This window comes from Astatotilapia calliptera, chromosome 1 (assembly GCF_964374335.1).
Source record: "Astatotilapia calliptera chromosome 1, fAstCal68.1, whole genome shotgun sequence".
Lineage (NCBI taxonomy): Eukaryota > Metazoa > Chordata > Actinopteri > Cichliformes > Cichlidae > Astatotilapia > Astatotilapia calliptera.
The window spans coordinates 7,979,441-8,005,883 of record NC_137422.1 but is presented as its reverse complement, the minus strand read 5'-3'; the positions used below and the strand labels follow the sequence as shown (position 1 = coordinate 8,005,883).

Genomic DNA, 26,443 nt, shown 5'->3' with positions numbered 1-26,443 from the left:
ACCCATAATTCATAAATTAGCGCTTCATCCCTTTGTCCAGATGCACTAACCCTGGATAAAAAAAACAAACAACAACAACAACATGGTAATGGCCCATATGCTGATGCTACTGATTTAAAATCATCTGGTGCCTATCAACATTTTGAGCAATAAATAAATAAAACTGTCAACATTAAACCAAATGACCCATGGACTACTAAATATCAAACAAATTAATGGGATATGTTTAAGAATAAAAAAAAAAAAAATCATAGAGACAACATAGCCCAGATATGATTTGAGTGCAATTGATTTTCATAACAACAAAAGACACAGACACTGAAAGTACTGGGATTCTCTTTTGACAAAGGACCAACTTGGATGGGGGGATTTGCTGCCCTTTATGGGAAGCATCCGTCATCACAACACAAAGTCACCTTGACGGTGACACACACAACCACTCACATACATAAGCAAAACTCCTGATTGACAAGTTACTCCTTGACACTAATAACTAACTGAGGGCCTCTCCTCTTGTTTCAGACGCCTGTTAACCTGTAACCCTCTGCAGCAGGAGAAACGTGTCCAAACAAGACACTTTATGGGCTGACACTGAACAGCCAGGTACAGTTTACACAGTCAAGCAACTAACAGAAAGAGAGAGTCGTGGGTAAATGACATTGCAGATATATTTGACTCACTAACAATGCATGCACTATGGTACAGACAGGAGTTAACTCCCATATTGTCACACTACGGAAAAAACAAACAAACAAACAGGAGTTACAGCTCCTACTCCACTCAGACATACCTGTCTGCCTTGAACATGGTTAAACAGTTAGTCCGAAGAAAAATAAACAAGTCCAGGTGTGTGTTGATCTTTGCTGATGAAAATCTCCAAAGAAATGTCAACTGTCTTTTACTGTCTGGCTTCTTCTGTCTGCTGTTACTAAGTCTGGTCCTGTGCGTGTGTGAGATCTGCTGTGATATCACCAGGTGAAAACCTGTTTGGTGATATCAGAGATAAATGCAAAGCACCCAGCAACTCTCCATGTATATACTAAGGTGCAGCCTGACTGTTTGGTAGTGTGTCCTGCTCTGTGAAAACTCAGTGTTGATATGCAGTCTCGCTCCCCTGCTCCACATGTTTTTCTCTCCTGAATGGAGGTTGGGTCTGTCTGTAAAGGTTGGAGGAGGGAGAGGAGGGAAGAATTGGAGTGGGGGGAGTGGTATATCAGCCACATAGCCCTGAGCCAAGGAGACAGATCCCCACATTTCCATGAGCAGAGATAGCGAAAGGGAAAAAAAGAGAAGGGGGTGGGGGTGATTGGTGACTGATAAAAACCCCCCACTGTAAATAGTAAAAGTGGTGCCGTCAGTCACACTGCCTGTCTACTAGGATTGAGTGTATGCTAAATAAATTACCTGTTATGTCTCAAGACGTTTCTAAGCAATCAAGAATGTAGATTCCTTAGACATTTCTAGAGCTGCAACTTGTTTTCATTGTTGACTTACCTCCCAACATTATCGCAATATTTTTTCCATAAAATGTAAAACAGCAAGAAAAAAAAATACCTGAGGCTTTGAAAACAGATAAAAAGACAAATACAGTTACTGGACCCCAGTAAATATAATGTGGAGGTTGATGTCTTTTAAATAATTATTTTTTATATTTGGCTATAAATTGTTTTACTGTTATGGCTATTTACCACTGATTGCTCTTGACCACCAAGAGAGCCTTTGGCAACAGTGGGAAGGAAGAACTCCCTTTTAACCGGCAGAGACTTCTAGCAGAATTAGGGGCTGACCCAAATATTTGTATGTTTGTGGGGACTTATTGATATAATAAATTCAAGGTGACTTTCACTGTGCTTACTTAGCAAATGTCCAGATTAGCATTAGCTCACCTGCTCTGGCTCACTTCATGTGTTTTGTGTTCATTAGCAGGGACACGTGTTCAGTGAAGGTATCCCTTTCAAAGCAGGAATGTTATTGGTGTCCCAAAAACTAACTGGCCTGCATGTGAGACGTGGACAGCTCTAAAGAGCAGCTGCAGAATATTATACTGGTTCATACTCCCCCAACACTACAAATGTTTTAATTAAAAGCGCAAGAGAAAATTAAAACATGTTATAAATTATTATATATTGCTATTTAACAGCTATTTTATGCTACTAAATATTGTTACAGGCGTTAAAGAATTAGTTCAAGTAATGTTTCTAACTGTTTTGGTTGCAGAAGTAGAAATTGTATCAGAGTTGTTCATAGCTATGAACATCTCACTTTATAGAATTAATTAGGGGCAACTTTACAGAGAGATCTTTGTGGATTGTTCACTCTTACAGGGACAAATAATATTTTCACCATGAAGGCCACAAATTAAATTCCATAAGCCTTAATGACATTGTGTTGGAAGCCAGGAGCTCAGAGAAATATCAACCCCAAGAGTGTGCGTGCCATACAGATAAGAGAGGGAAAAAAGCACCTTTTGTAATTCGTGTGATTTCAGATTTAATTAACATTTAAGAGGTAACAAAGACTTGAGGTGTGAGAGTTTACTGGTCTAATCCAAAAGCCAGCTCCTCCTCTCTGGGTAAACATACCACTTTTGTGCAGAAGAACCTGTTATTTTGTGGACGCTAACATGCTTGGAATGGAGCTAATCGTTAAATAGCCTGATGATGTCGAGAATAATGGTTAACCCAGAGGAAGACTGCCCACACACCCACATGGCTGTACCTACACAGTTCCTTTCTTACACACACACACACACACACACACACACACACACACACACACACACACACACACACACACACACACACACACACACACACACACACACACAGCAATCCCCCCCACCCCCTTCGCCCCAACACAAAGAATATAATCTAGTCTAGTCAGCATGTTCCCATTTGAATAAAAGCTCATTTTGCCAGCCATCCGTCACATCATCCATAGAGATCAGACAGCTGAGACCAAATACACACCACAAGCATGTTTTTCACACAGACAAAAAGGCACCATTTAAACATCAAATCCAGCTCAATTTACTCTCTACATAATCTGTTTGATCCAATCTAGCTTGCAAATGACAAAAAGGTTTTTGAAATGATGGATATATGATCATTTACCAGTCTAAATAAAAAAGCACCAGCTTCTAAAACGTGAGGATGATGTTGATTTCCTTTGTTTAAAGACTAAACTGATGAATCAGTTTGTCCAAAAAAAGTATAATTTATTAATTATAAATATAAACGTGGCATATGATTTTTGTCTTATTCATAGTTCTTACCGATATAAAGTGTTTTGAATAAGATAATGTCTCGGCTCACATGTACACGTCACTCGTCTGTCCAGGTGTGGCTGTGGCCTGGCTTGGTTTGCTTAGTCACAGATTCAGATATATCAAGTAGTTCAACAGTACTTTGCTCTCTGGCTTTCTAAAGGTGCCTCGGGGCTGGTGACTATGGTGATCCAGATCTATGCAGGCTAGATGAAGTAATTTCCACACAGCTTTTAAGAGGCATGTTTTTTTTTGTTTGTTTTGTTTTTTAAATCACCTTCACTGCTTTTATGAAATCTCATTCATATTAACATTACACAGAATTTGAACAAATACCCTGATCTCTTGTTTTCCAACTTTCTATTCCATCTGAAGATGATTTGGTGCCTTTTATGGCTTCATCTGATAATAATGATGACAACAGTACTTTAAATTGTGTGCCAGCCAAGGTATGCAAGGGGCCTGCTACAACATGGTCACTGGCTTTCAAAGAGAAAAATAACCAGGTTATCAGGACAACAGCATCGAAACACTGAAAGACTGCAAACTTGTGGGATTTTCACTGTACAGAATAAATGATACTTGTGCTATAGAGACCATCTGTCAGCTGGGTTGCACATATACAGTCAAGAAACACTACTGCCCTCCTGTGGTAAGCCTACATTAAAGACAAGTTTCTCATTGTTGAGAGACCAAACTGTCACATCTCAGCCATAAAAGTCATATTATATAAGCATGGCATCCATTTTCATATGTTTTTTTATGTTTGAGCACATCAGAGTTATTAGAATATTTACCAGTAATCTTTTGGGGTTGGGAAATATTGCAAATATGTTTTTGTCACATAAATACTGCGCTTACCCAGATTCACTGTAACTCAACTTTTTGTGAACTGTAATGCAGTATTAGTAAATGCTGCAAAATCTTTCCAACAGGTTTTCACGTTTTTCCTGTTTAATCCAACAACAATACAGAAACAAAAGATGATGCATGGACAATGACAGAACAGAGAAATGCTGAAAATCCTCCCGGTGAAGATGTTAGAACCAGTGAAAGTTCCCTAGATACTCTTGTTAACCAAGAGTATCTATACTATACTACTTTTTGCCAGTAATGGATTTATTGGCAAAAAGTTTCTGTATTGATAACACATGTGTCTGATTAAAAAAGACTCACTTACCCACTGGTCACATCATCAGTGCGCACAGCATTCTTGCTCAGCACATCTCCATCGCTCATGTATCCCGTGACTTCCATTGGCATTCCATCAAGGTCGACGTCTTCCCCGGCTCTGTCTCCCAGGTCCACGCTGCACAGGGCTCCTCCCCTGCCAGCCAGCTGTCGCCGCAGGTTCCCGGGGTAAAGGTAGCGTCCTCCCTGGCCACCAACCACACGGCCACCGTAACCATTCCCCATAGAGGGGGCATCACCCGCCTGAAGACGAGGGCTAGACTGGCCCAGTCGCCACGAGGATAGTGAGGGGCGGGAAGATGTAAGGCTGAGGATGCTTCGACTGCCTCCGCTATTGCTGCTGCCACTGCCTGTGCCGCCACCGCCGCTGATATCTGTGGTAATGCTGCTGTCAAAGGTGGTTTCCAAGGTGCTGAGCGGAATACAATGAAGGCAAGACAAGTTGAGAGCACACATTAATGTTTTCTGATAACATTTCATTCAAAAATGTGCCTTTTGAAGCAGTAAGCAAGTGGCCAATCACTACACCAAATGTCAAGAATTCTTTTCCTAGGATCTGGAAATATGGAACAGAGAGAAGCACTGGAGAAAAAAAAAGCATCAAATTGCACAATTTCATTTATGAACAACAGATTTATTGACCTTAGAGCAGAGTATAAACTATGTAGACAGTTGGGTCAGCACTGACACATAACACCAGAGCACAGGTCACAACTCTGTAGGAGGGAACGTGATTAGAGCTAAGCCAGAAGCATCAAAGACATGCCCAACGATCAAAGTAAAAGATCCCTAAAAAGAAGGATAAGACTGCTATAAGAAAAAAAGGAGGTAATACCTGTTAAACACAGACAGACACAGTCTACTGACCACAAGACTGATTCAAATCCACCAAAAAAATGAGTGTGATTTAGATGATTTACCACTCAACCATAACAGCATTGTTTCAGTTGCTGTTCAGATAGTAAGTGTTTGTTCACATATAAACTTCCCTCCAAGCACTGTTTTCCTAACAAGCTCAGTGAAAAATGAATTGCTCAATATCAAGAAAAACACTATGTGGGATGAGCCAGAGCGCAGTGCCAATCACTGTACCTGTGTGAGACCTGAGTTCCTCGGAGGCTTGACATGGTCTCCTCTAAGTTTTGCCGCAGGTCAGCTATGTTTTTGACAGTACGCAACCGCCTGGTCTCTGGGTCTTCACCTGACCAGCACAATAAAAAAAAACAAAAAAAATTTTAAGAACATATTTTCTCTATGCTGAACCAGAAAGATTACATATTTCCATTGATCGCCGACCTGAAAGGTCCTCGATGGATGTCTGGCTGGTCTTGGTGAAGGAAATGTCTCCACCTCTGCCTCCTGAATCGGTCTCAGTAGTCACTGTTCCCTCGCTGTCTGTTTGGGATCTGGAAAATTAATTGTGCAACAGATCAAATCGATTCTGAATTATTGTGCACTTAGTGGGAACCTAATATTGAGCAAATTGTCACGAAAGAGGGATAAACCCGATTAAGATTTAAATCTGCTGTGTTTCAAGTCTTGTGACTGTAGTCCAAAATGAATGCCTGCTAATCCCCACACACCAGAAAAGTTTGCCTTTGAAGGATAAATCGATACAGCTGAACCACTGGTAGTGTTTTGAAATGATGACATTCGAAAGCTTCGCTCATATTCAGCCTGCGGTCTTTGCCCGATTCCAGACTTTGTCCTTGTTGACTACTCGCTCTGTGTACCAGACAATGAAAACCACTGACTGCTTCAGACTCACACTGTTGTACAGAGAATGGCAGCATGGAAACTCGACCTTCTGACTAACCAACCTAATACAGGGTTAAACTTTAGCTTATTTCCATATCTTTTCCTTGAACTAATTTCTACCAGTGTGCTTTGTTTTAAGTTAATGGTCATCAGCATTGATCGTATGTTTTTAATCCTTCTAATTTACTTTCAAACATAATCTTTCTGACAGGTGGAGGCGGTATAATCCTGCTTGTAATGGTACCTGACAGCAAAAGAGGAAGTTTCAAAGTGCTGATAATGGAGGCATTTTTTTGGCGGTGGGGTTGTTAACTATGGGTCAGAATGTACACAGGGAGAAAGGGCAGCAGCACAGGAAACATCAGGAAGTTAATGAGTGGTTGTTAGAAAAGACTTATTGAGCGCATGAGGGACCTCCTTCCTTATCACACTGCGACCAGGACAGAGGTCAGGGGCGCACAACATCTACACATATTTGCCCAGATGCACGTGTACAAACAGGCAGGCAAAATATGAGAACCTGAACATATTAAAGATTACTGTTTAACAATTTAGAGATGGACAAATATTCAAAGAAAACTTTGAAAAACTTTGTATTTGGTGAAAAAAAAAAAAACAACAATCCAATTTTATTTATATAGCACCAAATCACAACGAGAATTGCCTGAATAAAGTAAGGGCCCTACGATAATACAAAAAACCCCCCCAACAATCAGATGACCGCCTGTGAACTAGCATTTGTTAACAGTGAGAAGGACATCTCCCTTTTAACAGAAAGAAACCTCCAGGAGAACCAGGCTCCGGGAGGGGTTTCCATCTGCCACGACCAATTGGGGTGAAGGGATGGCAGGCAGGACATAGTACACACACGCTGTCCAGTTAAGAGTTTGGTTTCAAGCCCCCCTGCAAATATGTTACACATAAAACTGAGCAGGGCTAAGTAAACATCACTCTGAGAACCTACATGTGGATGCTAGAGTGGTGGAGAGGTTCAAACAGCATGTGTAATACAGGACAGCACTTTCTGTCGGGGGGGAAGATTGGAAAGTTTGCAGCTTAAATGGATCGCCAAATTGTGAAGGCGTATCTGGTACACGATGTAATCAAAGTGAGGCATGTTAGAGTGTATGACGCAATGCAACTCAAGCTGCCTGTCTGAACTAGCTTGCAGGCTACACTCCATTTTTTTATAATCTTACACAGCCCTGGAAACATAGAGCCAGGTTATACACCGATTCATATTCATTCAAACATGTGGAATAAGTTCACATATATGATCACATATACAACAGAATGAATATGCAACATACTGTATGAGCAGTGTTTTAATACTATTGTTTTATAAGGCCTAACTTCATTTTGTTTCTTTTTACTTTTCTAACAGTGTAACATATATATACACACACACTTATTTATATATATATATATATATATATATATATATATATATATATATATATATATATATATATATGAGAGAGAGAGAGAGAGAGAGAGAGAGAGAGAGATTTTTTTATATATAGTGTTTGACTATAAATTATCATTACTTGCTTTCATTATTGCATGTAGGTGATATAGGCAGGTGAAACTGAGATTCACTACCACATACTTTAGACAAGATACTCCAAGAAAGTGCAATCTTACCTGTACATGAAAGGTGCAACAGTGGCTGTGTTGGGGTGGCTATGGTGCTGTTGCGTCTGAGGTAGCTGCACGCTGACTGTGTTGCTGGCTGTGCTCTGGGTAGTGCCACCACCTGCCACAGGGGCGGTGCTGGTCTTTCCTTCTGTGGAGGCCAGGCTGGAGGTAGAGCTGGAGTGCCTGCTGTCCCTGTCTCTGTCCAGGGGGCCACGGTGCATGGCGAGACCCCCTCCTAACCGCATGCTCCGAGGCCTCTCCCCTGCTTCCTTCACTGAAGAAGCTTTACCACCAGCTCCTGTGGGTTTGCCTCCTGGCTTTGGTATTCCGCTTTGTGCAGGGGTGGAACTCTCTTTTTTGGCCAATTTACCTCCCTTGGGAATGAAACTAGCAATTTTAGAGGTTCTTTTATTTGTGTCAGCATCCAGAGCAACAGGTACTACTTCTTCCTTGTGCTCATCTCCCCTCAGCTCTGTTTTATCAGGGACGGAGGTGCGCTTCGCTACCTCCTTCCCTTTCTCCTTCCCCTTTTCCTTATCTTTTTCAGGTCCTTTGACTGAGCCTTTCTTGGTAGTCAAAGCTCTGCTGAAAGTTCGCTGGGCAATGCCCCTCAGAGCTATTTTGGGGCTGCTTGCGGTGGTAGAAACCGTAGTTCCCGAAGAGGGAGCCGCTCCACAAGAATTCCCATTGCTGGTTCCGTTGAGTCCCGGCCGAACATTGCCATCATTCTCCTCTAAGGGGTCGGTGTTGGAGCCTGTCTCAGCTCTCTCCACCTGCCCCGCTCCAAGCTGCCTGGTTGGTGCAGTATTATCAGTCTGGGGCCCTACCCCATTGGAGGAAGAGATGGAGGACGACTTGGAGCCTCCTTTACTGTTGAAGAGTTTAAGCTTCTCCAGCATTGACTTTTGAGTTACTACCTTAGGAGGAGCTTCATTTGTCAGAGCAGTCTTACAGGAAGTGTCCTTCTCCTGCTTGACAGACTGCATGGCAGATGAGGGGGGGCTCGTCGAGGCGGAGGAATTAGAAGAGGTGTGCTTGGAGCTTGCTGACTTGCCCCTCCAGGGCTTGCTGTTGGGCTGGGGAATAGCTGTGGAAGAGGAGGATGAGGACAAGGGAGGAATCAGGGTAGAGGTAGTGGCAGGGATGCTGGTGGAGGAGCTGACAGACACTGCAGATGATGGAGCAAGCTCAGTCATCACCAAAGGTTGTGAGGTCAGGCCCTCTGAGGAATCTGTACCAGAAAAGAGACAATTTATTAAACAATAAAGAAGGGAGTTAAAGCTTAGATACTAAATTCAGGCAGACGAAGAATCTGAAGGACACAAGGAAAAACAGAAGCTTCTTTGACCCCACACAGAGTTACCTTATAAGCCCTGAAGGTGGCCTGTGTTGATATAACCAAACATGCCATTACTTTTCTCTGGACTAACCACCAAAACTGTTAAAAACCCCTTAGCACTAACAACGAGAGGAGCCCATCACAAACTGTTTATAAAAACAATGAGGGCCATACTCAAGTGCTTTTAAGTCTCGCCAAGAAGGCCTAGTCAAGAAGCAGTGCTGCTGCACTTATAAGGCATGGACTTATATGGACTTATTTTGGTCACGGTCCCTCTGCTTAACAAAGAAAACACTGTCTAGTTACACCACTCCCCTGTATATTAAACTGAGAAACAAGACGAAAAAATATGGTTTGAATTAGAAATGAACAGAACAGAAAGTACTTTTTTTACAAACATGTTCCTGCTACAGATTCATCATTCATTAAGGAGTTGTCTGAGAAAATCTGCAGCACGTGACTCTCAACAAGCAAACTTACCAAGAGCTGGAGAAGCAACGCAAGAGCTGAAAAGGTAGTCACTGCCCATATAAAAATAAACAAAAAAAACCCCCAAGTATTCTGAGTGCTGCTCAAGATCTCAGTGTGTACGCACAGCAGGGCTACTAACAGCATGGAGCTCAGACCAGCAACATTTGAATATTCAAACACCAACGGCCAGCGAGAGAGGGAGAGAGAGGGCCAGTGCAGGGAGCACTGGGTGCAATGAATCATCGCACTTTAGCTGTAACACACTCCGCTTACTTCTTAGACACAAACACAAAAAGTGACACATTAATTCAAAGATAGTGCAGCTGCTCTGTTGTCCTTCTTCATCTACAAACCCCTAAAACCTCCTGAGTTTACTTTTTATTACAAGTGTTTTTCATTAGACGAGACAAGAGAAAACACATTTCAAACTCCAAATGCATGCCAGTACATTTTTTTTCTATTCAGAGGAAGAATTACACATGAAAATCAATACAGATAACTTGGTATTCTGATCAATTCACACAGGTATGTTAACTCACTTACTACATAAGTTATTCTTATGGTCTCATTATGTCAGAATTTATTAAACACTAGTCCTGTGTGATGATTTCATTTTATAGCACCTTTCATGCCCTAAATGCAAATAGGCGGCCACTCACTGCTTCTTCTTTCTACCCCTATTTAGCATTTAGTGAGAGCAGCCTGAAACAATGCAGCCATTAGGAAGTGATTAGGGCCCAATTAGATGTGCTAGTAGTTAGCAATCAGCAAAGTGGGTCAGGTTGCTAATAGCTGGCTTCCAATTGGTAGCGGCTGAATGAGAGGGGGACCTGCTATGATTACAGGGACTGCAAAGAGAATGAAGGGGATTGACACTGCAGGTTTGAGATGAGTGGGGCTTTGATATCAGCCAGCAGGAGGGTCGGTACTGTCCAAGAATGGGGTCAGCTCGGATTTTTGTTGGGAAAAAAAAAAAAGAAAAAAAAAGAAAGGAAAGGCTCTGGACAACGAGTCAGCTGATCACTGACAAGATTGGACCCAGTGACCGGGGCTTACACGCTCCAGTTAGGTTGTCAGGGGTGAATCTTCAACGGGTTGGGTCAGACGTGACACTAGCGTGATGAACTTAGACACTGTTGCAACACAATCTCAACTTAAAAGAAGCTTGGGACCCAATTCCTGGAAAGGCTGTTGAAATTAAAAACCTAAATCAGTCACACGCAAAATAAATACTAGTGAAAGAATAAAGAGTATGAATAAAAATCAAAACTGCCACTTGTATACTTAATGAAGTGACCACAAGAGGGTGTAAAGACCTCATCCTCTGTCACACCTACACAGCTTTCCATTAATCTAGAAATGTCTGCAAATGTCAGCTTCATGTGTAAGCGAACGCTGATGACTTTTGTGTTCTGTATGCATCACTTTCAATTGGTCCAAATCTGAACCAATCATGATAAATTAACAGGCAGACGTGCAAATTATGTTGTTCTCATGTAGCAGTGGAGTTTTTGCACTTGAGGAAGCAGTTTCACCTCAAAAATAATCACATAATTGTTTTAACGTGGGCCACTGACCCTATGACCCCTGTGTAGCCTCCGGCCAAGTCCAGGAATTAAATCTTCTCATTGCCGTTCCTTTACTGTTCTGGCTGAGCTGACTACTTGAGGAAACATGTTGAAAGAATTTGAGTACTCATGGCTTAACTGCTTAATTACTGCAAGCATTGGTGGTTAAAATAAAAAGCAGAAAATGACAGAAGAGCACAGCCCAAAGGGACAAGGATCACAGACCACCCTCCTACTTCCTGTCTGCCAAAAAAATCTGCCTCGGTCTCTACAAGTCTGTTTCTGTGTCAGCATCTTGATTACATCAAATAATTTCGGGAATGAGCTGAAATGGTAATTTTCAAATTCAGTTTTTATTTCATGGAGTGCCACACTCATGTCTGTGTGTGTATATATTAGAATTCAATTTACCTGCCTCAAGGTGCGTTATATTGTAAGGCAAGGCAAGTTTATTTATATAGCAAAATTCCACAGCAAGGTGATTCAAAGTGCTTTACAGAGACATTAAAAAACAAAAACAAATAAAAAGCATGATTTAAAATGCATGCGCAGTACCTTTGTTTTCATACACACTTGGCGGAAAAAGCATGGCGGCGACGGAGAATGAGAAGGGCGAAAGCGGATCGTTGTATGAAACAGATTAACTAGAATTGGTTTGTCAAAATGGTGCAACTTCAGTGGTGTGGAACTGGTTTGGCTTTCGTCCATCAGATACACACCAAAGCACATTTTTTGGTAGAGCAAGCAAGCAGGCCGTTTTTATTACCATTATTACCGAACTGATTTTATGTGGTACACGGCACTCAAAAATCTGTCAAAAAATCTTTTAGTACGACTTTGCTAAAGTACGAAAGCCACACCGCTTGATGGATTGTCGGAGCATTATGGCTACCGTAGTCAGGAGTCTCACGGCGTGATACGTACTGTGCTACATTGTGTATGTATAATTTGCATTTGCACTGTAAAAATTTTATATAACTTTAATGCACATAAAAAACAGCTGCTTGTTTAAGTGAAAATACATTGATGGGGTTTTTTGCACTAATAAAGTTGTGGAGTTGTAAAGTGTTTTGTCTCGAGTCAATTATATTGTCAGTTACATTGTTATCGGAAATTTTCAAATATATATCGTGATAAATATTTTTGGCCATATTGCCCTGACCTAGTAAAGACCCTACAATAATCCAGAGAAGCCCCAACAATCAGATGAGCCCCAGGCAGGCCCCTAGGAGCAAGCACTTGAGCCACCTGATCTAGCTGTGTTCTGCTAAGCATCTATAAACAGTGAAATCACTGAGCCTATGACAATGCACAGTCCGCATGGATGTAAGATAGATTTCATGCACAAAATTTATAAAAGTGTACATCAGCTAACAATGTTTAGACATCACAAACCCTCCTTGCTCCTTGCGGTTGCCCTGATAACAAGACATTAAGCTCTCAATCGGTCAACAACCATATTGCTGACCTGAAAATGTCACACTTATGCACAAGTTACCCTCACATGTAGCCAGAGTAAAACCATCTTTGTGCTGAACCAAACCTGCGGTGTCAGTTCTCCCTGACTGGTTAGATTTATTCAATGCACTGACACCTTCAGAGACATTTAATATGTAAAAATCTGGCACAGTTTGAGGCTGAAGGTGTTTGGCTGCTCATCGTGTTCACATTTGAGAAGCCTGCTCTCTCTTGCTCCTCAGTCATTGTGCTCAAAAAAGTGAGAGCGACAGCTGGCTTTTGTGTGGTGACTGAAACTTTTTAAAGTTTCTCCACATGAATACACTCAAACAGTGATGCTACAGCTCATCAGCAGGCTATTCATTCAGCAGAGGCACCAGCCACATATACAACACACAATCCAAGAGACACATGGGCAACAGAAACACACACATACAGAAACACACAACCATAGGTGTCCCACACTCTTTCTGTCTCTCTGCTATGTGTCACTCGGCGAACACCCAGACACTGTCACCTTATATTAAGGCACTTGTGTTTACTTATTGTACAGCCATCCAGTAACATTATTCTATTTTGGCATCAGAGCCTTTGACACAGACCAGATCTGGCCTCTGAAAAGAAGCTGCAGGTGTTTCTGTAACTATCTGAACCTCGAGGAGCAACGTCTTACAATAAGCACAAATAACTTCATGTGTAGTATACTTACTAGCAGCTTTTAGTTCAATGACCAATTGGTAAGAAGAAGAAGGGTAATCTACATCAATTTCACATTAAAGGAGCAAGAAATTGGCTTATTAAACAGTAGGAAAACCCTTTGCTTTCTGCGCTATTGAAAAGAAATACATTTTAGGCAGCAACAATGACAAAAGATGACAAACCTCACTGGTGCTGCAGACATCCAGGACATCAGAGAAAGAAGTAGAGGAGAGGAAGAGATGGATGAGAGATCAGGGAAGAGTTCTAAACCATGGCCACAGATCTAGAGTGGGTAGGAGGGGAGGAGGAGTGTGGTGGGTCCTCCAGCAGGAGGAGGGGCTTAGCAACAACAGGCCAAGAGGAACCTGGAAGGGGGTTGACCAGTATTTCTCATGCTACCTGCTGACAATCATATGGCCTGCTGCCCCAAACACACAAACCTAGAAAGGCATGCAAGCTCGTGCTTTTTCTGGTTTCAGTGCACATTTATTTCACCCAGAGTATGCTGCAAATAGCTTATATCTGGCATCAGCCGACGCATCTATGCTTCAGACTCAGAGCTTCATATATCAGCTGTCAGGATACCAGCTGAGCATTAAGAGCCAATTGTTTTCATGCAAATTATCACAGCTACTTCACACATCTTGCAGTTACTTTCAAGTCAATGCTGTGTGCTAACGTAGCTCCCCCCGATCATCCTGACCTCCCTGTATCTGATGATTTTTATAAAATCTAATCTTCACGTGCTTTTTCATTAGCTGGATTGTGCCTTCTAGCAGAATTGCAGTTGGTGCTCAAGTCCCTTTGAAGATGCCTAAAAAAATGACACTCTTTCCACCAAATCCAACTATTTGGAAATACTTCCAATAAAGTCATTGACAAATGTGTCTACTGGAAATCTCACTCTGAGCACTAATAGGATTTCATGTTATGAAGTGTATTTAATCAACAAATTTAAGGACATTTCCCCAAAATTCTGTTGGGTTTTTTTTCCAAATCATGGTGATTTTACACTCACACAAACCGACAAATCTCCCTGCAGTCTACACTAATAAACTCACTCATCTCGAATGGAGCCGAGCATCAGAATAAATGCCCCACAGTGCTTCTCACAGCGTTGGTCCCAGTTAATTTGTGACTGTTTAAACAGACAACAGTCCCTCTCCAGCTCCCTCTCTCTCTCTCACACACACACTTTTTTTTCTCCCCTTACTCTTCTGCCCTGTCTTTCTCTGGGCAGTCAGAATTCTCTGTCTAATGCAGGGTAATGAGTTTAGACTGTGAACACTAACAAAGTCTATATAAAGCTCTGGCCCATTGAGTGGTGACAGAAACTATTTCCACACTGGTCTAACCAAACGTACTGCCAAACACCCAGAGTTTGTAAGCTTCAGAACAGTGTAGAGCGGTTAAACTGGGTCAGAGCACCGTGGAAGAATATGGTGTGAATACAGTTCTGACTCCAAAGGAAAATTATCACAGTGAACAGCTTTGTTCTTGGATCTACTAAACTCCCACACTGCTTGTACTTTCCCACCTTGTTTGAATTACAGTGTTCAACATAACCGCTTAATCTTAAAGGAATCAGGTGGGAGGAGGTATTCCAGGTGTCCAGAGATCTTCATGTCCATCCATATTCTTCACAGTAGCACTCCATGCAATGCTGAGAGGATCTGATTGGGGCATTGTCCACTGTTTCTCTTTCTCACATAAAGCAGACAAAAGAAGATAGTCCCCATCAAATGGCGTCCCACTAGTGGAAACACTCCATCTGGATTAGGCAAGAGCGTAGGCCTCATGAGTGGAGGACACATGACACTGTTTTGCCTAGAATACCTGCACTGTTCTTCAGACCTTCATACATTAAATGTGTCCCGAAAAACACATTTTTGGATGTTATCGTGTAGCAAACATACACCTCACATGTCTTATGATTTTGTAAAAAAAAAAAAAAAAAAAAAGTTAAAAAAAAACAAACAAACAAAAACCAAAAACACACTGAAAAAATTGAAGTTGACATAAAGTGATGATGAGCTGGTCCTGATGTTCCTAAATAAGAAAAGGCACAATGATTTACGAAGAGCAACTGAACTTTGTTTGCCAACGTTCTCATTCAGAACTTTATTTCTCTAAAATAATACTTGGATCCATCCCTTCAGGCAACTCTTTTTAGCTCAGTGCTGCAGCTGTTTGAGGGGGGGGGTTAGGTGCCAGAGCCCAACTGTGATAGGACAAAAGCCGAGGCACACCCTGACTGGGTCGCCAGTCTATCGCAGGGCCATCACAAAGAGACAGACAACTATTCACACTGTTACATTCACAGCGTCTGCGACTGTGGGAGGAATCCAGAGAACCCACACAAAACCCACACAGTCACAGGGAACATGTAACCTCCACACCACCCAGCTGACTGGTCCATTCAAAGCCAGGACCTTCTTGTGCTGAGGCGAACACCTCTCGCAAGTCCTAAAGGGTTCACTGTGCTGTTGCACTTGAGTTGTGCAGGTTGGAAAAAGGTAGAGAGCAGTGCTCTAAATGGTCCACACTTTGAGTGACCTTTCCATTTGTGAGGATGAATACAGTCTGTGCAAATGGAGGTCACAATGACATTTAACTCATATTACATGAAACCACACATTAAGAGTAATGGGACAGAGTTTCAAAGACACGTTTCCTTAAAGACACTGCACAGGTCAGCCTGAGATTCAAGCAAACTGAGAACAACCTCCACCTCCTTTAAAAATGCAACATTAATGTTCAGAATGATTCCAAAGGTGGTGAGCATGTAGTCATTATGTGATTCTGGATTTTATGCTCATCAGTTCTTTGTTGCTCTTCTCTTTAAAAGACACAGTTGTTTCTGTGCTGCACTGCGTGCTGAGGGCCAAGCATTACTGGCATGGTTTTTAATCCTCTATTAGCCTCAAAGCAGCACAGCTAACTTGCATTTTCCCCACAAAAACAAAAAAGCACCCAAAGGATTCACCATAAAATCATCCTAAACACAGCATTAAGACTTTTTACAGCTGCAAGGCTACTGCCTGTCCTCTAATTTTACTTTCTCTTCCTCTAAACTTGCACACATGTCATGATGACATGCTAACGGGATTTGCCAACATCCAAGATTCAACCTGAAGATGTCAGTGTGCACCCATTTGTATCTGTATCTCTGGCTTACCTTTGTTCAGGTGTGAGTTGGCTTTGGTTTTGTCACTGAAGCCCTGGCTCCGTCTGTTCCCAGCAGCACTGACCGACCCTCTCGGTGGGATGTCACTGCCAGCAGTGGACACCCTTGTTGTGGGGCCAGGAAGTCTGATGAATAGATAGAAGAAAAAAGGAAGAAAGCAAGGGAGAAAAAAGAGGGAATAAACAGGCCAAAAAAGTTAGCTGCTTTATGACAAACACGAGTTTATGAATCTAAAGCAGTTTTATTTTCCCCCACACATTACAGAGACACATTAGGTCACTGCAAGCCTATAACACAAGCACAACAGACTGTAAACTAAGATGGGAGGGTATAACATAATTAGATTTATTAGACCAAGCATTTTATGTGATTTAACCAAACACATTAGAAGGGTAAGTGGCAGTTGTAGAACAAATCACATTTCTGAAAGAGAAAACCACATTCTGCAAATACCAAAATATCCTAGTAGCATACATCTTCTGTTTGTTTTGAAACTAGTGATAAAATTAATATAGTTTCAAAACTAAATTAAGTATAGTTAATAGTTTAAAAAAGGAAAGTGCTACACAAACATGCTTCACTGTTTAGGGGAGTGCAATTTGCCACAAAGGATGAGCTTTAAAAAGAAATCTGCACTAGCGTGCTTTGTTTTCTATACCGTGCCTCTGTGATGATGTGCACTGAAGCTGATGTACCACCCTCAATAGGCTGTAGAGGACCTCAACATCCACAGTTAATTTGTAATATGAACTTGTTGACCTACTGTATTGATTTCCTGGGGGAAGTGGTCTCTGTTTGCTTTCCAGAAGGTCAAATATACCTCAACCTCATTGCTACACTAACCACAATAGGACTGCCCTCCTCTTCATGTCTTTCTAAATGCTTCACACTATTTTAGGCTCCTTTCTAACAAGGCATTTTTCCAAACTTGTTCAAGGTTCAAGGTTCACTTGTTCCTGACATGTGTAGTTTTCTATTTAAAATTGCAGCTTTAGTTTTAAACTTAGCTTTTGTTTGCTTTTCTTGCAGCGTTGCGGCGACCCACCCCCAGGGTACACCTACACCAGGCTAATGGAGACAGATAAGCTTGCAGCAGAGTGGACAGTCAGACTGAGAGCAGGTCCTGGGAGAACTATGAGCTCAGATTACACGTGCTCCTCCTTATTTTCCCCACATGGATTAGACTGTAGACAAGCTTTGGTGGAAGTTATGACACCTTGATTTCATTTTGCAAGCCAATCTATAAGGAGAGTTGGAATCTAACAGGCTGTGGCACACAGCTGCTAATGAAATGCTAATTGACCATTGGCGACATCATCACCATCTTGGGACTGAGGCGGATACTTGATAAGCAGATTACAGCAGTCTCACTCAGCTCTCGTGTGCATTATAGAAACTCTCATTTCCGTCTTGCCATTCACTTTGAGTGACCACTATTTATCCAGCTGTTGCAAGGTAATAGCTTTAACCACATTATTTAGGCTAGAGTAGTCTAAAATCATTTCAATTATAGCAGGGCCAGCAAGTCTACTACCTTCCCCCACTGGACTGAGTCTGTCAGGAAGTAATTCAATCTAGTGGTTACATTAAAAAAAAAAAAAAAAACGAGCAACACTTTTTTCTTAAATTTTAATTTTAATATGGGCTATAGTGTGAAAAGAAATTCCAGAATAAATCTACTCCGCAAATCTTTCTCTTTCTACACTCTTAAAAGTGCAATGCAGACAAAGAAAAGTACTTAAATATTTCTCAAAATGAAGTACTAGTGCTAACAGCACATCATTACTTGGATACAACCAACTTACCAAAAGAAAACCCTTAAAAAAACAGTCTGTTTACACTAAATTGTACAGCAATTCTTCTCTTCACTTAGATTCTTTCACACTCATTATGTTCAAAAGCACCATGTTTTGCTGTTAACTCAGTATCTTAACACTGAGTTAACAATAATTTTTATTCCAAAACAAAGAAAAATAGACCTTTCACCGCAATATTAGCAGCTAGCATTAATATAAACAATTCACATCGTTAAAATCTTTTAAAATTCGCTATCAGATGATGCCAGAGAGTCATTTAAATCTTAATTAAGATCAATCAATTTAAAAAAAAAAAAAGTTTAAAAAGTGTTTTGATAAATGATGTAGTTGCACATGCTGACCAGAAGAGGGGGGCATTTCTTTAGTTTGGTCAGGTGCTGTATCCGGGCAGGTGCAATGTAAACATATTCTGGGATGGGGCAGCATGCAAAACTAAATGGTACATTAAATTTCAAGGTGCGTTATCACATCATATGATGCTGCATGCTATAAGGAGGCTAATGTAACTGAAAAAGAAAAAAAAAGTAAGACCAAAGATAAATATAACATGTCTCATTACAGACCTGCCACAGATTCCTCTGTGTTAATTATTAATGTCATATTATATGGGGGATTGCAGGAGCACACACGCGCACACACACAAGCACGCACACATTTACTTAAGGGTTATCTAAAGGTCTTCTACAGCCCATTAAGCAGGCCTGCCAAATGAGGCACGCTGCCAGAGAGACAGGGCCTTCTGAAAATGGAGCCTGGAGCTTTTGTTCCTATCTGCTCCAACACTACCACTCATGCATAATAGATCGTGCTTGTAGTAGAGATTGCCCTTAATCACAGACAAAGAAACAACATTAAACTCATTACAGCGCGAAAGAAATGCTATCCTTGATTAGGGGCAATCTCAACCTATTTCCAGGAATGGAACGGAATAGGAGGTGTGGTGGAGGAAAGAAGGGAAGGAGAAAGAAATTAGAAAGGCACAAGAGCTGACCTAGAGGTCTTTTTCTGACCAAGGGAAAACTTGAGTAGTTTACTTTGACACCCATCCCTAGAGGAGAAGAAAAGAGAGGAAAGATATGGAAGAGGACAGAGACAGTGAGAGGTCAGGTTTAGAGTTATAAATGACAAAAAGTGCGAACAGGAAGATAGAAATGTCAAAATGATGGATTACAACAGCAGGCACGTGAAGAAAGTAAACACCACAGGGACACATTTGTTCACTCCAGTTAGCCTCACCTGGACTGCATCTCGGCCTGCGCTGCTTTCTGGGATGTGATGGCAGGAGTCCCATGCAGAGAGTGGCTGAGCTGGGCCGGGGCGCTGATCTGCTGACTCAGTGGAGGGTGTGTGCTCTGGGACTGGGCAGCAAGTGGGAGGGTGGGCTGGGAGTTTTGCCGCTGGGCCTGCTGCTGCTGCTGTTTGTAGCGGGACAAGCTGAAGAAGAGGCCAAGGATGGCTTTCAGATTGCCATTCCGAATCTCTGAAGGTCAGAAACAAGGATGGGGTGAATGATTTAAAAGGAGAAAAGTAGAAAGAAAAAGTGGGGAGATGAAAACAAAATAGAGGATGAAGTTTGCAACAATTTTTCACATTTACCATACTAGTGCTTGGAAAATAAGCTACTAGGGTTTTTTTAATGATTTCATGGCATTTTGATTGTTTTCTTATATGGAGATCATCTCTCTTGCTTATCAAACCATATATTCTATTTTATTGTAGATAGTGAAAAACAGCAACATTTTTGTAATTTAATTGTTTATCTAGTATTTCATTACTTTAGTGTAGCATGAATCAGTAGCTGTATAAAGCTGTACAATGCATTAATCCATTTAAAAGTCCAAATTTATCCCCTCCTTTCCAAAGTTGTCCAGTGAGAAACATTGGCATGTCTTTGCCAGCCCGATTCTGGGCCCTGGGCCTTATTTAGATGGTCAGCCCCATCTGAAACTGACATTTCAAATATGTCACACTCTGCTTAATTCCTCTATCTAATTCTGCTGCCTTTAGCTCTCCTTCTGGATTGTTCTTGAACTGCAAGATGATACACCTCAAAGTTCTCCTAACAGAACAGTGAATGGACCCCATGTGTTTCTTGCTGTAATAGGATGCTGCTGTTTGATTCAGCTTTGCATTAGCACCAGTAATAATATTGTCTCTCAGTTCCCTGTGTGAATTTCTTTCTTTTTTTTTGACAACAGCTACATTTAAACATCATTATGTACCATTGTAAGCTTTCTGGTACATTAGTTATATGTGTTGTGAAATCAGCCCTGAATGTTTTCATTTGCATTAATACAGAGTTTCCTGGAGAGAGCTTGCTAATAAATTTTTTTTTTTTTAAAAATGAGTGTACCAATTCTGAGGTTTTATCTTTCTTGCGGCATCAGTTCTATTTAGTAACTAAGCCTGAGCTTGATTCAGGATGAACTCTCATGTTCCATGTGAAAGAATAAATCTGTGGTTCCAGCTTACCTTCTGCAGACAGACCCTGGATGTTGACTCCTTTAGCTGCCAGGAAACTGAGGCAGGTATCTATGTTCTCAATCTACAGAGAGAGAGAGTCACAGCTGCATGATTCTTCATACTGTACATTTACATTGAAATTTGCATCATGGTGAAATACGAGCACCCACACTGATTAGCTTTTTGCATGGCTCTCACAACAATAACAAATCTGGGGGAGTCAACATAAGGCAAAGGTTGGCATCACAAAATCTTAAGCAGTAAATAGAGGTGCTGAATATCAATGACAATGATAGAACTGTTGGGACTGCAGATCGTTTATCATTTAATAATCACTGATCTGACAGGTAGGATGACTCCAAAAACAGTTAAGATGGAAAATAAGCTTTTTTTGATCATTCAATAATGTGTTGTATCCAACTTCGGATTCGTGCAAAAAAGTCATCATGACAATTTTTTGGCAAGTTTTATGTGACGAGACCTGAGTGTTAAGTGTTTACACGGCACTGCATTTAAAGGCGTTTTGTGACATTTGGGATATCAGCATTTATAACAAACAAATGGCACTAAAACAACAAGTTTCTGGCACATATAAAAGTATGAACTGGTCCTGAAGAGTAGAAGAGAGCGTCTGTATGTACAGAGATTGCTGTGCTATACTAGAGAAGTAAATTGGACCACATAGTGACATAGCCAAAGCAGAATTCAAACCAGCCACACTTACATCACTTGATCTGTGAGGAAGCAAACATCTATAGTCACTCAGTTGCTATGACAGCAGCCATGGCAACATGAGCAGACTGCTGAGCTGTCACTGGACTGTGAGAGGATTTGATAGGCAGACAGGCTTTGTTTAGAGACCATGTGACCCATTATACACAGAATCTGCTGGCTGGCGCACCTTATCGTAAGGTAAACCGCATAAAACAAGTCATTAAGCAGGGTAGATCTGATGAATGACTGTGCGATCAAAGTGTACCAACTGTTGTTGTTGGTGGGGAGCAAACAAACAGGGTACAACAAAAGATATATCAGTATTATACAGTCATTGATCTCTCATATTACACACAGAGTTACTAGCTGTGTAGAAGTCTCTGCAGAGCAACTAATCAACAATAAAAACTGTTTGAGAAGTGGAAATTTTAAACTGTACACAAAGGTTAGGGAGGGGCCGAATCTTTTCAGAATGCTATTTATTCACAGAGTAGATTTCTAATGCACTGAGCCTAATCTGCAACACTGCAACAATATATTGACAAAAAATCATTCTGAAAGCTTCAATAGAACTTTACAGCAGAGGGTGGGAGCACAGATACACAGCAATGATACCGCAAGTGGTTTCAAACCTAAATACATATGAACTGTGTTCTTTGTAAATGAGCCTGGGTGTGGGCTGCAAACAGAAGGGTCCTGTACAGTAATGATTAATGACATGATTACACTTAATATGCACCAACTAAATATAACCTGACCTACAGCTCCCACTGTGCTTCTCCTGCTAGGAAGTCTCCGGCTATGAGGTGACGAACTCATTTACATCTGCCTTTGTAAAAATATAAAAATGTCTGACAGCAAATGTTGTAGGTAAATCCATGAGTGCACTACTAAACCACAGAAGCCACAGAATTACTACTAAGTTTGCTGCCATCCTGTACTATGTCACATTTAGTTACATCCACCAGCAGTTGGGGGTACATGTTACAAAGTAACTTGTTTGAATACTTGGATTCCCTTTTGTGGTGTACTTCACTTCTTTTCCTTCCTTCTCTTGTGTTTTACGCAGTGCAATAGTGTAGCTCAGATAGCAAAGATGGTGTAGAGGACAGCATTTACGTCATTAAAGTTTCAGCATTACACTCAATTTGCATGTGAACAAGGGCAACATCATCAAGGTGGAATGTCCAGGCTACTGTAATTGTCAGTCAGCAGCAAAAAACTTGAGCAGGAAGTACTCCTTGCTGAAGGACTTACTAGCACTCCTTTATCAGTCAACCCCACAGTCATACTGCTCTTAGAGCCAAATTATTAGTTATTAGCAGATAGACTTGCTACTATGATACTATGAATTTCACAATAATGTTACAACCTCTAACAGAATATTGGATGTATTATTTCAATAATACTGGCTTGATAACAATTTCTTCATTGCTTTCAGTGTTTGAAACAAGCTCCAAAAATATCTGAGTCATGCCAGTGTGTGAAGAGTTCATCTGACTTCAGGTCATCGGCTGAACTGAAAATGCACCACTGCCCCTGCTGTCATTTCCATGACCTCTGACCTGGGAAACAGCTGTTAGCAGGGCTGGCACATGCTGTCCTTCAACGTAGGACAGCAGTAAACTAAGGAACAGTAGGAATGCAGGTTATGGTCCTCTCTGAATACTGCCGGGTCCTTAAAAATAAACTTGTTGAAAACCTTCTTTAATACCTTGGGCCTAAACTTGTAAGCAGCCTTTTATAGTTGAAGCTTAAATAGCAGTAACCCTCAGAATGTATACTTCAGTGAGACACCCCGTCATAAGTGTCATGGTCAGGGTAAATATGCTGAAACCTCTACTGCTATTTAAAACGCGTAGGAAAAACAGTTTAGTAAAGCCGGCGGAACATCAGCTGTAGCCTGAAATCCTACTCAGACCACTAAATATATTTTCTAATTACTGTATATCACTGATTAGTCCATTCAGGATATTTAATGAGTTAGAATCGGATCAAAGGTTGTAACACTTGTAAGGCAGAGTGTTCCAATGTCATAGAAGTTAAACTTAGTTTAAGGCTGGCCGGGAATCTAAATACTACATGATCATCCAGCTTAAAAGAAAATGTCTGAAACAGCATTGGTTAAAGGATGACTGATATGGATGATCACGTTAGTACTGTTGACTGGATTAGCAAAACGTTGCCAACAACAAGAAAGAGGAATGCAATGTCTGTGTCTGTCACCACTTTATTTTTTGGGTCACTGCTCTCATGAATCTGCTCTGTGCAAACTTTGTACCAAGATAACCGGCTGATAAATGATTGCAGACACACTGAAGTGAAAGGAAAAGTGTATACGAAGCGCCCACGCTGCCAAAGGGCAGTAAGCTATAGCCTCAAAATTTAATATGGTACAGAAGAGAATCTACTGACAACCAGAAAAACCCCCACCTCTAAACAAGAAAGCGTTCACTGTCAGCATAAGACAACAAATCTGCAGGGAAGCCCCATACCTGCCTGAAAGTGTGACATGTTCCTGCAGTTTGCCTCTGCCCAGCTTCACACCTCGATCCGAGCCACTGTCACCTCTCTGCTCTGCTCGGCTCCTGGCAGCGTTAGTGCAGGGCTAGCCGGCCAACAGTGCTCTGAACAAACATTTCCTCCCATCACAGGGCTGCTATTGTGTGTGTGTGTGTGTGTGTGTGTGTGTGTGTGTGTGTGTGTGTGTGTGTGTGTGTGTGTGTGTGTGTGTGTGTGTTTGTGTGTGTGAGAGTGTGTGAGAGTGACAGAGAGAGAGAGCAAGTGAGAGAGTGAGAGAGCAAGAGAGAGGGGGGGGGGGGGGGGGGGAAGGAGTATGCTTGAGCAAGAGTATTATGAGTGTGAAGCAGGATTTCACCGACAAGCAGCAAAACGGCTCTTACATTTACTGTTTACATGTCAGTCTTCCAGTCAGAATAAAAGCAGAGCACCAGCAGATCAGAGTGACCAAAACTAGGCTATAAGATTTAACCAGATTGATGTACTACAATAAATGTGAGAACTCTAAGACTGACACCTGCCTTCTGATGAGGATTATAGTTTACCACAATTTGAGTCTTGCTTCTGCATTTACCTGTATGCTTTTCTATTCGCAGGGATCTGGGAACAAAGCACAACATCACTACAGCAAACTGTGAGACCGTAAGCTGTTAAAGCTGTGGTTTCGTCTGAAACACTTCATCACTTCATTTGGAAGTAAAACTGAAATTATGAGCATCAAAATCCTGATACAATAAAATATCCTACTTTACCCCTAACTATGAACGGTCGAAGTTAATTCAGAAGCTGGTCTGTTTGGGTACATTACAGTTTCCCACTAAAAGAAAAAAAAATGTAACAAAATGAAATCACATATTTTTTTGCAAAACAGCAGTTAACAAATTACATTTTTCTGCTTCAATGAGGCAGGAACCTTTTTTTTGGCTGAAATGTTATATTTTAGAGAAACACCTTATTGGCTTGATGCATTGGACCTTTTTCCTATGATGTGACGACACGAGCTTCGTTTCCGGACAGCTCCGTGTCATTTGACCTTTTGACTGTTGGTTCTTGTAGAGTCTGGCTGGTTAAGACTGTGAGCCAACACGTTGTGTCAGCATGTGTGTGTAACTGTGCGTTGTTAAATCCATCAGTGTGTGCCCTCGCGCACACACACACACACACTTTCACCCACTCGGGATGTTTCATGGATTGCATCTAGCCACCCACTTGCAGAACTTTGACACGTACCTGAGTAATTCTTTCTATTCTGACAGAAAACCACGTACGCTCAAGTTTTTAACAGAAATGTTCTGGCGCAGCAGCAGCATGAATAGACACACCATGATGCAACTTCACACACGTCGGTGTAACAGGGAGCACACTGAGCCCTCTTCCATCTGAAAATTCATTTTTACATACTCACTGTTGTGTTTGAGAGTTGAGGCAGTCATATCAGGATATCTGTGCTATTGTAAGTTGACTGTTATGTTTTAATTGTTCCTTTGAAACGGTTTTGATTCAGGCTAACATCGGCTTGCACCCACACAAACTGAAATTCCCCCAGGCTTTCATCTTAAAAGGCCACATTTTTCAAAGTTTAAATGTTCCTGGGAAAAAAAGCCATTAAAAACTGCTGTGTCATATCTCCCATGAATAGACTAATTGTTAAGCCACAAATGAACACAGTGTATATACAAAGGTTGGACAATATAATACAAATACCTTGTGGAACATTACAAGATTACCTCTCTATCACAGCACCAGAAAAAAGTGTTAATATTATATGGAGGCAGCTTTTGATTGAGAACAGTTGAACCGAACTGCATTATTCAGGGTAACGTCGCTCTTATTTTATCCCACCGCTATAGGTGCTCTTTCTTTTGCAGCCCATGGGTCAGCAGAAGTCATGTGGAAGACACAACATCTCCAGGGTGAATAAGCCTGTGCCGGCTGAAAAATATTATTTGGCTTCTGGTATATTTGGTATCTTAGCAACAGCAACTCTGATTGCTCATTCTCTCCAATCCACCATGTGATCACCTGAGCTCTGACCAGCTGACACACTCGGGGATTTCTCTCTCAAACGCACACAGAAAGTGTAACGCCTTATGATCAAACATTAACCAGCCTGTTTAAGCATTAATCCAACACCTTCTGGTTCTTGCCCTGTGTACCTGTGTAAAGCTCCACCAGCTAAAACATCAAAAATAAGCATCCATGGACACACCAGCACAATTCTGTGTACATTTTTAGATTGAATAAAACATAATAAAGACACTGCAGGGTAAGGTGCTTTCTCACCTGCTACAATCCAATCTTAAACCACACCTGAAGGTGAAACACGCAGTGAATTATAAAGAAAAGCTCAATTGT

General features: G+C 41.3%; 1 protein-coding gene across 1 annotated transcript in view; it reads right to left on the bottom strand.

The window, feature by feature from the left end:
* nav2a (neuron navigator 2a) overlaps window positions 1–26,443 on the bottom strand; it is a 217,352-nt gene that overhangs the window by 45,212 nt on the left and 145,697 nt on the right. Inside the window, exons 4-10 of the mRNA XM_080304494.1 lie at window positions 20,864–20,936; window positions 19,628–19,871; window positions 16,566–16,699; window positions 7,859–9,083; window positions 5,753–5,862; window positions 5,549–5,657; window positions 4,446–4,868 (exon numbers count right to left, since the gene is read on the bottom strand). Of these exons, the coding sequence (XP_080160620.1) occupies window positions 4,446–4,868; window positions 5,549–5,657; window positions 5,753–5,862; window positions 7,859–9,083; window positions 16,566–16,699; window positions 19,628–19,871; window positions 20,864–20,936 (2,318 nt within the window). The remainder of the gene's footprint in view (window positions 1–4,445; window positions 4,869–5,548; window positions 5,658–5,752; window positions 5,863–7,858; window positions 9,084–16,565; window positions 16,700–19,627; window positions 19,872–20,863; window positions 20,937–26,443) is intronic.